General features: G+C 31.3%; 1 protein-coding gene across 1 annotated transcript; it reads left to right on the top strand.

Moving 5' to 3' along the window:
* The first annotated feature begins 4,634 nt into the window (after window positions 1-4,634).
* Window positions 4,635-7,554, top strand: LOC144558781 (protein RGF1 INDUCIBLE TRANSCRIPTION FACTOR 1-like). Its single transcript, XM_078307661.1, has 4 exons — window positions 4,635-4,756; window positions 4,972-5,190; window positions 5,945-6,166; window positions 7,002-7,554. The coding sequence occupies exons 1-4, from the start codon at window positions 4,748-4,750 to the stop codon at window positions 7,239-7,241; spliced, it is 690 nt and encodes a 229-aa protein (XP_078163787.1). The 5' UTR covers window positions 4,635-4,747; the 3' UTR covers window positions 7,242-7,554.
* The last annotated feature ends 8,204 nt before the right edge of the window (window positions 7,555-15,758 follow it).

Below are 15,758 nucleotides of genomic sequence, written 5' to 3'. Positions count from 1 at the left end.
ATAAGAGATTGCTTGAGACTGTGCCCCACAAATTGATGTGAAATGTCATTAATGAAAGGGGAAGGGAAGGGAGGAAGACGATAATTTAATGTACCTCTGTACAGTAATTTTATATTTTAATTTAGAAATAAATGTTTTTATAAAAAATTAACACATTGATAATCTTAACTTATCTCCGTACAGTGGTTGTTCACCTTCGTTCCCTCTCTGTTTCTTCTCTTCTGGAGTATGTGAAAGCGGTCTGAGGTAAAGCTCCTCTTCGCACAATGTTCTTCTCTTCCCTTCTCTCTGCGTACCTCCAACTGAAGCACACCCTTAATTTACTTGTCAAAATAGAGTCGAAGTCACACCTTAAAATTATAGGAATCAGAATGAAAATTAAATATATAAAAATTTTATACTACAAATAGAAATTAATCATAATATTTTGTTCTAAATTATATAAAAAAATGTCTGCAATTTTATCGAACATGTCCGAAAGCATTATCAATGAATGTGGTTTGAATTGTTTTTTTTTAGCTATTATTATTTACCTACATTTAATTTAATGTACATCCTTTTTGTAATTTTATAGCATAAAAATTTATTTCTAACGCTATAATCAATTTAATAATATTTTTATATGAAACTTTATTTATTTTTATAATAAATTCATAATTGATAATTATTATTTCTACCATCTATCGAAGAAAACTCGAATAGAACAAATATAATTATGGATGATCATCAGGCGATGGAAAATTCACTTCTTTAAATTATCGACTAATTAACGAGGGAAGAAAAATAATAGACCAATTTTAGGTACTAGGTCGAATATGCTATAGTTTCTGATTTCAATGAAATCGGTGGTATATACCACTATTTTTTTTTTTTTTAAACAATGGAAGAAAAATCTAAAAATGAATGTTTGTCTATGGGGCTCTATAAGTAGAATAAATGTAAAACAAGTTAATTGGTCTGGAAAGATGATTTAACCAATTAATTCGTCGAACTTTTCATATTTTATTTTTTATTTAACAACACTCTTTAGTCCATTTCTTACTACACAATTAAATGTGCTCTTTTGATAATCATTATTCAAATAACAACAGTCTTAGAGCATCTATTCCATAATTTTTTGAGATTTCTAATCTAATGTGATGATTTTTATTTCAATTTCTGAGATGTAGTCCAATTTCTTATTTAGAAACTATTCGTCCATTTTTATTTATTAAGAAGTTGTTTCTAATCGTCACACTGATGAAACAATTCACTCAAATTATTTCTTCTATATTTTTGTGGTGTTCTCTCTCTTTTATTTAGAAACTCTAAAAATTAATTTAAAAAAGGTAAATATTTAGAAATTTTAGAGGCTTTAATTTCTTAATAGTGGTTTGGTGATAGCTATTTAGAAATTCATTTTAATTATTATAATGGAGATGCTCTTACGCCTTAGTAACAATTGACAACTTGCTTTCATTATTTGCATTAGTTGTTGGGTATATTTTAAGGCGCATAATAAAAGGAGCTTTATTCATCGAGCAAAAGAAAAGGGAAACATTGATGGTTCTTAACCCATGCAACTTTGGTATGGCTATCCGTAAGAATTAATGTTATTAATTTAAGAATTTGCATGCGAGAGGTCATGGATTCGAAACCCACAAAGTGAATAAATCTTCTATAATATATATAGAATTTTGAAAGTGTGTTGAGTGGCTTAATCTCCAATCCATGATTTCAAAAAAAAAATTTGTTATCAATTTATTTTAAAGCTGCTGAACCCAAATCAGAAGGAAAAAAAAAAAATATTTTTTTCAATTATCTAACAAAAAATATTTTTTACATTTGGGTCTGTCAGTAACTCAGTATTGACCTTCGTCACTATTTTAAATAAAAAGTTAGAAAAAAAAGTCAGCAATAGTTTTCAATTTTTGGGAGAATATGATAGTTTCTTATTAATTAATTCCATATGATTACACAAAGTTCCTCAATTTACGGACTTTAATTAATTGATTCCCTCAATACTTGGATCATGTTTGCTTTGGTCGAAGCATCTTTTTGCATCATGTGTTTTCCACCAAAATTGCATGGTGGGGAATATTGGAGAGAGGCGCATTTACTAGTGATGGGGTAATTTTGGCCAAATTCTAATAAAACCCTAATTAGTGGCACTTTTTGAAAAGTGTAGCTCAACATTGCGTTTTACATCCACATCCACTAAATTTTTTTTCAAATTTTTTACAATTTTTTTTGGATAAGTAGAAAATCATGTGATTTAAAGATTTTAGATCATTTAAAAGTAGTGATTTTTTTTTTTATCTACCTAAACAATGTAAATTTTGATCTCCAAATACAACGTATTTACATTTCTTGCTAAGAGTAAGTAGACAAATGTGAAATTATTTTTAACAGTTCAGACTGACTATTTAAACTTAGCAGATAATAATAATATAAATTCATAATACAAGTAAATTCATTCATGATATGCATATAGCGTGTGAGATATGTTTTTTTTTTTTTCAAAAACAATGAAAGACGCGGATATGAGTCATGATAAATTCTTCTTTTTGGGTATTTTTATGGAAACTATGCTTGTAAAATCACTGATATGTAGGTATGAGATGAATTTTGAGACAAAATTATATGCAATATTTAATGTTAAAATTCATCTGAATTCACGTGTCACTAATATTAGAAGTAGAAATTTTCTATCAAGAGAGAGGCAGGTGATCCATAAAGCATCCATTTTAAATGCTTCATAATTCATAACATGATTTTTTATATTTATTTTATCTCCTTGTTTATCTTCCATGTCATTCGTGATTTTTTTTTGGATTCTCGAAATCCACGCATCCTTGATCTGCCTTTCAAGTTCAAGCTATGATTTAGAATACATTGTAAAAGTTTGTTTTGTAACATGAAGATGCAATAATAATGCAACTGCTCCATTGTTCTTAATCAAGTGCATTGAACAATTTTATCTTTTTTTTAATCTTGTACAAATAAAATTTTAAATTATCTGTTTTCTGAAAATTATGGCACCAATTCCTGATTCAATGAAGATTATGTGCTCTATTAATATGTTGGTTTTAAAATTATTCTACTTGACATTATTAATATTCAACGTTTCTATTTTAACACTCAGTATACAATATTCAGATTGCATTATTACTTTTTTTTGGTATTCAAATTATATGTTTTAATTTTCAGCTTATATTTTCAACTGAACCGAAGCTTTGTCGAAAATTTGTCGGAGCCTATTGAACATTCACCGGAGTTTGTCAGAGCACCGCCGGACCTCCGCTGGATTCGGATTATTTACGTAAGGCATAGGTCACAATATTTAAGTTGCATTATTATTTTACATTTTAGTTTATTATCTTTTGTATTAACTTAGAAAATGACTCAAATGTCTTGTGTTTTTCATGCTTTGCTCGTACTTCACATTCTTTGTTCGTTGTCTCCGTTTTTCAAAGTTCAAAGAGTTAATTGGACCCTCTCAACATGACTTCAACATTAGTATGTGTGAAGAGACTACATTTTATATATACTTTATTTATTAACTTATTTTTTTAGATATATACAAAATTATGTTTTTGAAAAACATAATTTGTATCTATCTAACAAAATAATAAATATTTTCAAAAAAGAATATGAAGATTTTGTATTTATTTAAAAAATAATAAATAATTTTCAAAATATAAAATTTTGATACTCAATCATATCTCAATATAGAGATTATATCGAATAGTTCATATCACTGTTTAAAATTAAAAACAAAAAATAAAATGAAAGACATGAGACATTTAAATTATAAATGTGTACAATTTAAATGACTGGCAGAGGGGAGTTGGGTTAACAATTCAACAATAAGGTCCTGTTCGGCTGCGTTACTGTCCCTGTGGAAAAAAAAAATTCAGTTCAACTTTTCCACGGAAACAGTACTTTTCAATTCAATTCTTGTGTCCATACCCATTCTCAATTGGAGGCCGAACAAGACCTAATTTCGTAATTAACGGGGGTTAGGTAACTAATAATTTGTACATAAAGTACGTCACAGTCGTCACTTATGAAAATAAATATCACCCACTTATGATCTTATAAAATGTTGCACCCGGGTCAGATAGAATTCGGATCCCCTGAAATACCTCAAAATTTGGGGTTCAAATCTGGGCCGTTTGATCTGCTCTGGTACGAATATTAAAGGAGCCATGCTGGCACCGAATTACCTTGGTGTGCGGATCTAATTAATATCGGATTTCGTTTTACCTAAGCGGATCTAATAAAATAAAATGCGGTTCAATTTAAGTATTAGATAAGAACGGAATTGTTTTGTTTTTTTACTTTCCCTTTTGTCTCTTTATATCCTGCTTTTTATTTATTACTTCATTGACAATGTAGTATTATTAAATTATACTAGTGCGACTCCTAGTGTCTTTCCAATTTCCTCTGAGGTAACAGAATATTTCTGTTTAAATATGGACCGTCCGATCAGAATCCGGACCATTCCGGCCTAAGATGAAACGCATGGAGCCTTTCAATATCGTGCGGATTTTGATCGGACGGTTAGGATATGAACAGAAATATTCTGTTACCTTAGGTTATGTATATTCGTGCCAAATCCTCGCAGGCATTATAAGACTTAAAACCCGAACCATTCATCCCCCCTTCTCTCTTGCTCTCTGCTCTTCTAGTCGATTAGGAATATTGAAAAAGCCTAGAAGCAATAAAAAGTAGCATTGTTTTTCCATTGAAGGAGCACGAGAAGATGATCATGGTGTGGGTTTTAATCTCTATTTGTTTTCCTCGTATATAGTTTACGCTTGAGATTGCAATGTTGGTAGTTTAAGCATTTTTATTGAAAGAAATTAAAACTGTTTCATTTCATTTATTGGATTCATTCTTGTCTTCAATGAGATGTGAAACTTTTGGGGGGTTTTCGTGAAATTTTGCTAATCCAGCATTTACTTGTACTCGATCGTATTAAATCAGGGAGAAGAACTCAAGTGGGAAAAAGAGATGAAGAGAGTAGAAGACAAGAGGTGGCCGCCATGGCTGAAGCCATTACTCGCTACAAAGTTCTTCGTGCAATGCAAGGCACACAGCGATTCACACAAGAGCGAGTGTAACATGTACTGTCTCGATTGCATCAATGGCGCGCTCTGTTCTCTCTGCCTCTCTCATGACCACCAAAACCATCGCACTATTCAGGTTTCTTTCACCATTCATCTCTTTTCTGCACGTAATTACTTTGACTTAATTGTGCATGCCAGGTGTTTGTAGAAACTATCGAGAGATTACTTTGTTAATTTTTTTTTTCCTGTTTTTGCTCTGTTTTTTAATGCTTTTCCAATATTTTTCTCCTTGTTAGTTAATTGATTGGATTCTGTATTAATTGTTTTAATATGAATGTTCTTAGAGAAGAGATGTTATGGTATAATACAATACAATAATCTGGATTCAACAGAGATACTATTTATGTACAAGAGGACATTGATTTCCATTTTAATTTTTGATGAATAATGTTTCACAAAACTAAAACCCTTGCCATTGACAAAAAACAAGAATGTATTGCTCAGAATCTATTTTTATATATCAATTGTTTTCTTGCAGTCGTAATTCCAATTTTCATTATATACTAATCTTCACTTTCATAATAGTCAAATTTAACGAACTTTTTTTTTTTTGAAGAAGAATGGTATAGGAGGTTTTTTATCCTACCTTAATTGGCTTTTCAGTAACAAAAAAATAAGTACAGGTTTCAAGCACATAAACATGCTCACACATGCATACTATGCTTTGTCATACTTTATCTCACACTGCATAAATTTCATGAGTTCCTTATCCAGTGCACCTTGCTGTTTAATTAGTCTTCTCAGAAAAGCATAACTCAGGGTATAAACTTGTAATGTTATACCATATTAGTTGCAAATAACATAACTATTCTGGTGTGGTACTGGTACAGATAAGGAGGTCGTCGTACCATGATGTGATTAGAGCAGGGGAGATACAGAAAGTGTTGGACATAAGTCGGGTGCAGACATATGTCATAAACAGCGCAAGGGTGGTGTTTCTCAACCCACGGCCCCAGACCCGTCCCCACAAGGCCGGGGCCCTCTCGTACTGTTGCCTCGTTTGCTTTCGATCCCTCCTTGATTCCTTCCATTTCTGCTCCCTTGCTTGCAAGGTATTTTTCCTGTACTAATTAATGTTTGTTTTGTTAGATATGACCATCATCAACACTGTTAGTATTGCTGTTACTGTTATTGTCATATAAGCAAAAAAAAAAAAAATACTGTTATTGCCATCATTATCATTATTAATTTATTATTAGTGGGGTGGTGCCGTGGTGGGTAGGTTTCCTATGGTCTTTTATAATGTTTCTCTCTCTCTGTTAAACTAGGGAAGGTGTATTTTTGGTGATATTTTAGATGTCATTTTTTTTGTGATTTTCTCAGCATCTCGGATGGATTTGCATTTTGTTTTCATGTTTATAATTTCATTATTCTGGCAATGTATATTGGTCAAGAAATCAATATCATAGCAGATAGAGGCCCTTGATTAGCTCAATGTATTAGGTAGAACTTCAACTAAGACCAGAATAAATTAAGAGATTTGGGCCCTTCACATAGTCAGAATTGCATAATAGTTTGACTCGGGCACTTTGAAACTAATTTTGACTTTTCTTTTCTTGAGAAAAATTGGGGAAAAAAAAACAAGTTTTGCATACTGGTTGTCAGCTCATAAGTCATAACAACATAATTTTGTATGTGCTTGATGCAATTATTGGCTGAAATTTGGTGAAATATCACTGCATTTGTTCTATTTTTTAACTCACAAATGACTTCCCCAAAAATTAACAAATTTATAATGGAGATTCAGTGGTCTCCAAAGTTCTCCTTCATTTTTCTTTTTTTAACAAATTTAGATTTCTTTGTAATTGCAACTTGACATTTAAGGCTATTTAGCTAAAAAATTTGAAGCACAAAAATTATAACTCGAAACAACTTTTCGAAGCACAGATTGCTGGGACCTCAACTGAGGATCATTACAAGAAAAAGGGAAAGAAGGAGAACATGGATGCATCAGACACCGATTCGTATGCCAGTTCAAGCCAGGAGAGTGGCAGGAGCACTGTTGTGGAAAGCTTTAACCCGTCGACTCCACCGATGACAGCTGTCAGTTACCAAACCGGACCCACAAAACGGCGCAAGGGAGTCCCTCACAGATCCCCTTTTGGTGGCCTCTTGCTAGAGGTTTAGATAGCACTGTGCTTTTATGACAGTTCTGATAAGTATAACCTAACTACTAAATATGGTATGAGTTCTATGAAAATATGGATTGCCTAGTTATGAAAACTTAATAAGTGACCCAGAATGCTTCTTCTTCTTAGGTCATCTGTGCTAGGTGCAGTTGATGCTGGGTCTGGAGTTAGAAATAGAGTTTAATTTTCTTTGATTGTATAGTTATAGAAATGACAATAATGGGGGCTCATAAATATTGCACAAGTTTTGTGAATTTTTAATGTTTTTGTAAACTTTGTTTGAAATTAATGTAAATATAAGTTTTCAGATCCATTGGTATATTTCTCTGAGGTGTTTGTCTTTCTTGTACCTTTTATACCCTTTTTTTTTTTTTTTTTTGACTATGCCAGGGATCAAAATGTGAATAAGAATCAATTATATAAAAAAATTATGCTTAAATGAAGGTCAATTTTATAAATTCGTAATATTTTATTTCAAACTATATAAAAAATCACATTTAAATATAAAAAATTAGAAATAAAATGAGAGTCAATTTAACCGACAGTTTCATATTTTATTTATTCTTAATACATCCGCCTATGTGTATTCAGAATCATGCATCTGTTTTACATATAATTGTCGCGCCATTTAACCGACATTTATTTTTTTTTATATGAAACTGTGGAAGTTTGACACAAATCAAACGTAAGCATGAATAGGATTATGGTTTAATTAAACACAGGAAGTTTGGTATGAATACAAGGACTCATTGAGAATGAAATTGTGCATGATTGCAACATCAACATGTCATGAATTCTTGACTTGAATATATATCAATGTGGCATCACATTTGACTTGGAACCAGCTGCCTTTGAATTTTGCTAACATCTGATTTGTTCAAGTCTATTTCGGTTTATTGGCCACATAATCGATGTTATTCTTTTACTTGTAACAGCTTTTTATAATGTTTTTACCAAAAAAAAAAGGGGAAGGTTTGATAACAACATGACACCTGTACCAATTGTAGAATGGGAAATTCCAGATTTACTATTGCACAACTGCACAAGTCGTGAATGAAGAATGATATGGCATCCCTCCAGTAACAGGAAATGGAGAGGAGGAAGAAAGGATGGATATGTAGACATCTTAGTTGACCCGTTGCTTGGAAATCGGGTTCATAATGTCGCCACCCATGGATCGCGGACATTTGTGAATTTGGCTTCACACTAATTTCAGTTTTAGCTTTTATTTTGATTTTTTTTTCTATTTTCAAACAAGGTTTTCTTGTATTTCAATCATATTCCTTTATATTTCCGATAACTTTCTTTTTTTGGGGTAACCGTGTATTTCAAAAAATTCCAATAACTTCCTCTTTTTTTCTTTTTTTCTTTCAAATACTTGGTAACTGTCTCTCCCAAATTACCACCGCTATTTTTTTTTTCCTATTATACTATTGTCATTTTCATTTTTCAACAACTTTCTAATTATTTATATTTATTTACATGATTAAGATACTTTTTTTTCACATGATTGGAAAACCGAAGCATTATTTTTTTTAAGGAAGATGTCATTTTTAGATTCAACCCCTTTAATTTTTTTTTATATTCTACCCGGGGGGGGGGGGGGGGGGGGGGGGGGGCTAACATCTATATAAATTAAAATTACAAGTAATTGGTAAACAATTTTGAAAATATTGGAGGTGGCTTAGTCAACCCTAGCCATACTTACCTTCCGTCCCTGCCAAGACATCACCTTGAGGGTCCCTTTTTCCATAAATGAAAGAATATATAGTTAGAACTGAATCATTATTTCTGAAAACAAAATTGTCCTCTGACTTCAGAGATACTCTAATTACCATACACTAACTAATGAATTTGTTACTGTGATGCACTCATAATAATGGTGAAATGTCTATGCGTTTTATATGGATGTGATGTGATCATAGAATAATGTAAAAAGAGGAGGGATCCACTTGAACTTTTTAAAAAAAGTGACATTTTGATTATACTTTATATTTTCAAAGTTTTTAAAGTTCAAACAATTAATCCAAACCGTTTAACATGATGTATGTATTAAAATGTGGTTGCAGCTCAAATTTTACATTTTTTTTACTATTTATTAAATATTTTACAAAATCATTGTTTTCATATATCCATCTTAATAAATGGTAAAAAAAATGTAAAATTTGATCTGCAAGTATACTTTAATATATCCATTATGTTGAATGGTTTAGATTAACTATTTAAACATTGAAAATGTAGAATGTAATTCAGTGTCACAGTAAAAATTTATGACATTTTGATTTTATTTTAGTTGGTTCAATAGCTTGTAAATATACTAAGAGTGAGTCTATGGTACTATGCATATCACGGATTGTTACTGTGCTACGGCTCTATATTCGAGTTTTCAAATCCTAACGGTTGATCCGAACTGTTCATCTTGTTCTCCATACTAATATGTGTTTGTAGACCAAATTTTTCATTTTTTTCATTTTTTTACTATTTTTTTAGATTTATTGAAAATCACTGTTTTTGGATGGTCCAGAATTTTCAGATCAAGTGATTTTCTAAATATCTAAAAAAATAGTAAAATAATTTCAAAAAATGTAAAATTTGGTCTACAAACACATATTAGTATGGAGAACAAGATGAACGGTTCGGATCAACCGTTAGGATTTGAAAACTCGAATATAGAGCCGTAGCACGGTAACAATCCGTGATATGCATAGTACCATAGACTCACTCATATACTAATATAGATAATATATGGATGTTGATTTCTCTATGCATATTATAAGTAAGAACTTTTCGACTCTATTTTCATATTAATCAAAACTTGTAAAATCAATTAATTTTTATAAATTATTTACATCAGTGTTTTTTTGCGAGTTCTTAACGTCAATCAAAACAAAGTAAAAAATATCGTAAATTTTTACGTATGCAAGATAAAATAATATAAATTATATTTGATGATTTTTTATATTAATTTTTAATTTGAATTATAAATATTTTAGAGATAAAGACATAGCATTGGCACAAAAAATTGATGTTTGGATCCTTCTAGTTCTCATGCTTATTTTTTAAGGCAAAGTTTTTATCTGCCATGGCAGATCCATCCACTTGCATGTTTCCCGGTACGATATAGGGGTCAGGTGTTGCCTATAGGCCAATAGCCTAAATATATATATATATACACAGAGGTTGGCTAAGATCAAAGTGGTAGTTCCTGAGCTTTGATGCTACCAATTTGTTTTTCAATTTTTAAAGTTTAAAACGTCGATCCGAACCGTTCAAGTTGTTCTCCATATTAAATTGTGCTTGGAGACCAAATTTTACATTTTTCTGAATTTTTTTACTATTTATTAAGCCACTTTGAAAATTGCTAATTCAACGGTGGCTTAACAAAACAATAAAATCAGAAGCCACAAAATTTTATATTTTTTTAAGTAACAAAACAGTACATTATATATATATAATGTACCAACAAAATTTTATATTTTTTTAAGCATATGTATATTTGTATTACTATTTGAAAAAAAAAACAGAAAAATCCCAACAGTACAAAACCAACAAAAGGGATCTGCTCTCATTATGGGTGCGGATTTAATTACTATTGGGTTTGTAAAACCATACTGGTAATTAAACCGATTCGCTACCAGAGAGTTGGTGTAAGGTGGCTCACCAAACATAACCTATATAATATAAATTAGTATTTCCTAATGTACCTTGCTTTTTAGTTTCATAAAAAAAAATTATGACCTGCAACCAATAACAGGATACTTACTAGAGATATTAATAAAAAAAAAAAATTGGAGAACTAGTGTTTGGTGTAGTGATTATATATTAAGGATCAGATCAACTATAATCCACAGTCCACAACTGCCATGGAATTAAAAAAAAAAAAAACTTTTTGTGGTCACTTTTTTTTTAAAAATTGTTCCTGAATTTCACTGTAAAGTCTGCAATTTCATTGTCAGGTTTGAAATTCACGGCTCAGATCAACTATATATAATGCAAATGAATTCGGTAGTAGAATAGGCAGGTAAAACATGAACATGCTATAACATGCTGTGCAATTAAATTGCAACAGAGAAGGTGATGTAATGTAGCTGATGTTCCCTTTGGTCTCTTTTACTTGCGTTGCTCCATTCTTTTCTGTTGTTGAGTTTGATAACATATCTGAAAGCAACACAGAATTGATAAATACTGAACTGATCCATCGATTCACAAACTCTGAATTGATTGGAAGAGTACAGAACAGCACAAGGTTGTTGGATTGGCTTATCCCAACCTAATCCGACCCAAGATATTGGATCGATGGTCATCAGATCAAATTCGGGCCAATGTGAGGTCAGAACTGTTCGATTTGCATCAAAATTTGTGCATACTTTAAAGTTTATACATATCAAGTATTTGCATATCTTGATGTGATTCAGATGACTCTGACTAGACATCAGACCTATATGTGACATTGAATGTCGTCGATAGTAAAAGGCTGTAAGACCTGCATCAAGATGTGCAGTCGATGTGCGATCAGAACCGTTTGATTTGCATCAAGATTGGTGCACACTTTAAAGTTTATACAGATTAACTGTTTGCAAATCTTAATGTGATTCAGACGACTCTGACCAGACCTATGTGTGACATTGAATGTCGTCGATACTGTAGGGGCGGAACTCGACTTTGAATATCCGAATAAACATGATATTTTAAAAATATTTAAATTAAAATCTATATAACATAAAATATTAATTATTTAATTTCATAAAAAAACACAATAAATAAATAACTAACACTAATAAAATAACCTGTTTATCAAAATAAAAAAAACATAACATGTTCATATATATTTTTATAAATTTAGACATATAAAAAGATATGCCATCTTACATTCATGTCATTTAAATTTTTTGTATTATCATAGAGGAGGCTGAATACACATAAAATACAAATTTTAAGTCAATTTTTATATACTTAATAAAAAAATTTGAAAATATTGAGGGTGGCTTAGCCACCCCTAGATTACCTTACCTTCCGCCTGTAAGATTATGATTGAGGCCCGGAGGTTACTTTCAATATTCTAGGTAATTTCAGCATAATAAATGAAACTATATATTAATGGTATAAAATATATGAAGTTTTGTAAGTCAAGAAAACAATATTAAAATAATGAAGCTTAAATTTGAGTTCTAGTTCATGCAAAATAATTTTATGACACTTGAAAAATTTAGCCGTTTGGCGTGACAACGAGAATGGGCCTTGATTGATGAGGCCCAAGTCAAGGTCTTTTTAAAAATAATCTGCTGTTGTACAGCTCACGTGTCAGCATTCTAATAGCACATACGTTAAGATTAATAATACTCCAATACCTCATGTATGATTTCTTCCGTATCCGTATCCGTGTCCGATACGTATCGTATTGTTGATACCCATAATCCCATAATGATGTAACATAGGTTAAGACAGCTGTCTGTCGCACGTTTTTACTGGTGCAGCCCACCATTCAACCGTTGATAGCTCTTAAAGATTGGTGTGTTAGTTAAGATTCGTACAGTTTATCTAAACAATCCACCCGACCAAATTTTTTATTAATAGAAATAAACGTGCGAATTTTTTTTTTCCGCCGGGATGGGTTTACCAAAACCGTCCAGAATTTTTTTTTTTTTTAAAGTTCGGGATGGGTCCTGTAAACCCGTCCGGATTTTTTTTTTTTTTGCGCGAATTTGATTAAGATTAAGGAGGTAATTAGGAGATGTAACCGGGACGGGTTAATTAGACCCGTCCGGTGGGACGGATTAACACGACCCATCCTATCTATTTTTCGAAAAAACTCAACAGTAATCTCGAATTTCGATATTTTTTTAATTTTATTTCTATTAATAAAAAATTCGGATCCACCAGACATAACTGCGCAAATTGTCGGATTTCGAATTTATCTAAAAATTAATTCATCTTGGAACAACTATTATAATTTTCGTTCATTAAGCTAGCTAAACCACAAATATAGAATTAGCTACAAATGTACAATTAAGAATTACGGAATAATAAAAGATACACAAACCAAATTACTACATAAAAGCTTAGTAATTTGGTTTGTGTATCTTTTATTATTCCGTAAAGTACGCTTAAAAGATAATAGAAATAGAAACGGTAATCGGGATTAATATGTAATCATATTAAGCGCCTTTTCATTAATTTTGAGAGTTGGTATAAAGTATCATAGTTCGAATTAAGTCACACTGAACATTCCAATAAACTCAAAAGCTAAAAGAAAAACACATATTTTTTTTTCATTAGGCATACAAAGTATTAAATATTCAAAACAAGAAAATAATATAGATAATTTGTTTTTTCACACATTGTGTTAGGGCATTTATATGACTAATATAACTGTTGAAATAAAAAATTCAATAATTCAGTAATTCGTTTCATCCTTTTTTGTGAGCGTTAAGAACCATTTTCTCTTGACAGATGGATTCAAACTTTGCAAAGAAGAAATGTTGAATGTTTCCACATTCAGTCAACTACGAAACCTCACTTTCGACTTCCAATACAATTTTTCTCATGCTGTCGCTGGATGCAGCTACATAATTCTGTTGTTAGACTGCCTGGAACTCGTTCCAGTTTTTGCAGCATCTCTCGCTCGTTTCATGTCTGATCGATACATCAGAACTTCAATATGTGATCTCGAGTTGTGTCTCTTTGACAAATTTGAATTTGACTTTATGCCAAGGAGGCATGGGTTTTTGTTTAAATATTCATTCAAAAAGGTTGCTATGGTTGAATGTCGTTGGGAGCTTTTTTTTCATATACATTTATGACACCATGCCTTACCGAAGCGAGGCTTCGTCTGTGTAACCATCGTTTATATATTAGACCGTTCAAACAATGCAACTGTACGGTTTCCTGGCCAAGGTCCTGGGGGTCTGTGCCAAATATATAGTGCCTATGGCAGTCGGATATGAATCTGCTGCAGCGCGCTGCTTTTCCGAATTTAACCGTTCAAAATTTTATATTCACGTATTTCTATAAAAAAACTTTTTTATGCACAAATTTCAACAAATTTGAACAGTTAGATTCGGAAAAGCAGCCTGCTGCTTTTTTTATAGAAAAGCAGCAGAGTTCATTCCCTGGCAGTCACAATCTTTCCTGCTGGTATATTCAGTTTTATGCTATATTTTCTTATTTTCGGAAACTAGTTTTACGAGACTCATTAGTAATTAAATTGGTCTATGGCTAATGTGGCTAATCTGGTAAGTAGATGTATAGAATATTATGACTATTTTTTTTTTTTATGCCAGACTACAATGTGTAAACAGTTCCACCAGACACTGGTACATTTAAAGGAATTGGGCCTTTGCACAGATTTTAATGATGCGTGAGAGACTTTGTAATGAAACACTGCCCCTTTTTGGACAAACTTTTTATCATTTTATTGTACACTATCACAAGTATATTTACATTTTCTGCTATTAGGTACAGTGATTTGACTTGTTCTATTATAAAATCTTTTAATTACATAATAACAATAAGCTGAAGAGAATGGTGATAGATCTAGTAAGTCGGGAGAAAGTCACCAAACATTTGTGAGATTGAATATTTCCGACGTGGATCCCTTTCACACTTGATAATTAAACATGGCTTTGAGAACAGCTAGCATCAAATCAAGAGAGCTGATTTTTGAAAACCTGGTGGAGATTCTTACACAGGAATAATTGCATGAGTATCCATGGGCATCTCCAAACTATAGGGTCATTGTTAATCAACATTTTGTAATTCAGGCTCTGCCTAATCAACTTTAATATCAATTAATGTAACATTAGCAATTTGTAGATAGTGTTGGTGAACTGTAAAATAGCTGTTTGTTTTTTTTTTTTTTTTTCTTTTTCTTATAACAGGTTTAGTCATAAGTGTGCATCTGTTTAGGACCTTTAGGTATTGTAGTAATACCAGAAGGTACAATGGTTCATGCTTGGAGCATAACATTCGAATTCAATTAAATAGAGATAATTCAATATGTGACATATATACTGTTCTAGAATGCTCCAATAGTCCAATACTGTTTTATGAGAACATTAATTTTCTTTTTCTCGTGTGCAAATGGAGAGAGGAAATAAAAAGCCCTCTTTTTGTATAAAAAGAGAAAAGGATTTAGGGCTTACATTAGTTTATACTAATTGATTTGTGAAACCGGTAAGGAATCAAAGAATCCAAAGGAAACGTTATATTCAATAAATGATTAAATGTAGATTATTTAGATTTTGAAGCTTGTAAATATAGCAAATAATGATTAAATTATGAGTTTTCTAATCATAAATTTCAACAAATTCTTATACAAACAAGTACATGTACATTATGGTATGAAGAAATCAAGAAATAGACCATGCACTAAATTAAACCAAGGTTTTTAGAAATTATTGAAATATTAAGGAAAAAAATAAACCTTTTTTATAGATATATGAAAAGCTTGTCTCTTGATATAATATTCCATTTCCATATTTATTTGTTTAGCTTCCTCCAATATTTTATAAAATAT

The sequence above is a fragment of the Carex rostrata genome, chromosome 8 (assembly GCF_964058835.1).
Source record: "Carex rostrata chromosome 8, lpCarRost1.2, whole genome shotgun sequence".
Taxonomy (NCBI): Eukaryota; Viridiplantae; Streptophyta; class Magnoliopsida; order Poales; family Cyperaceae; genus Carex; species Carex rostrata.
The sequence above is the reverse complement of the archived record's forward strand: the minus strand, read 5'-3'. Positions and strand labels throughout refer to the sequence as shown.

Coding starts and splice junctions, on each gene's coding strand:
- LOC144558781 (XM_078307661.1), top strand. Junction 5,191..5,944: donor AAAACCATCGCACTATTCAG/GTTTCTTTCACC, acceptor GTACTGGTACAG/ATAAGGAGGTCGTCGTACCA. Junction 6,167..7,001: donor TCTGCTCCCTTGCTTGCAAG/GTATTTTTCCTG, acceptor TTCGAAGCACAG/ATTGCTGGGACCTCAACTGA.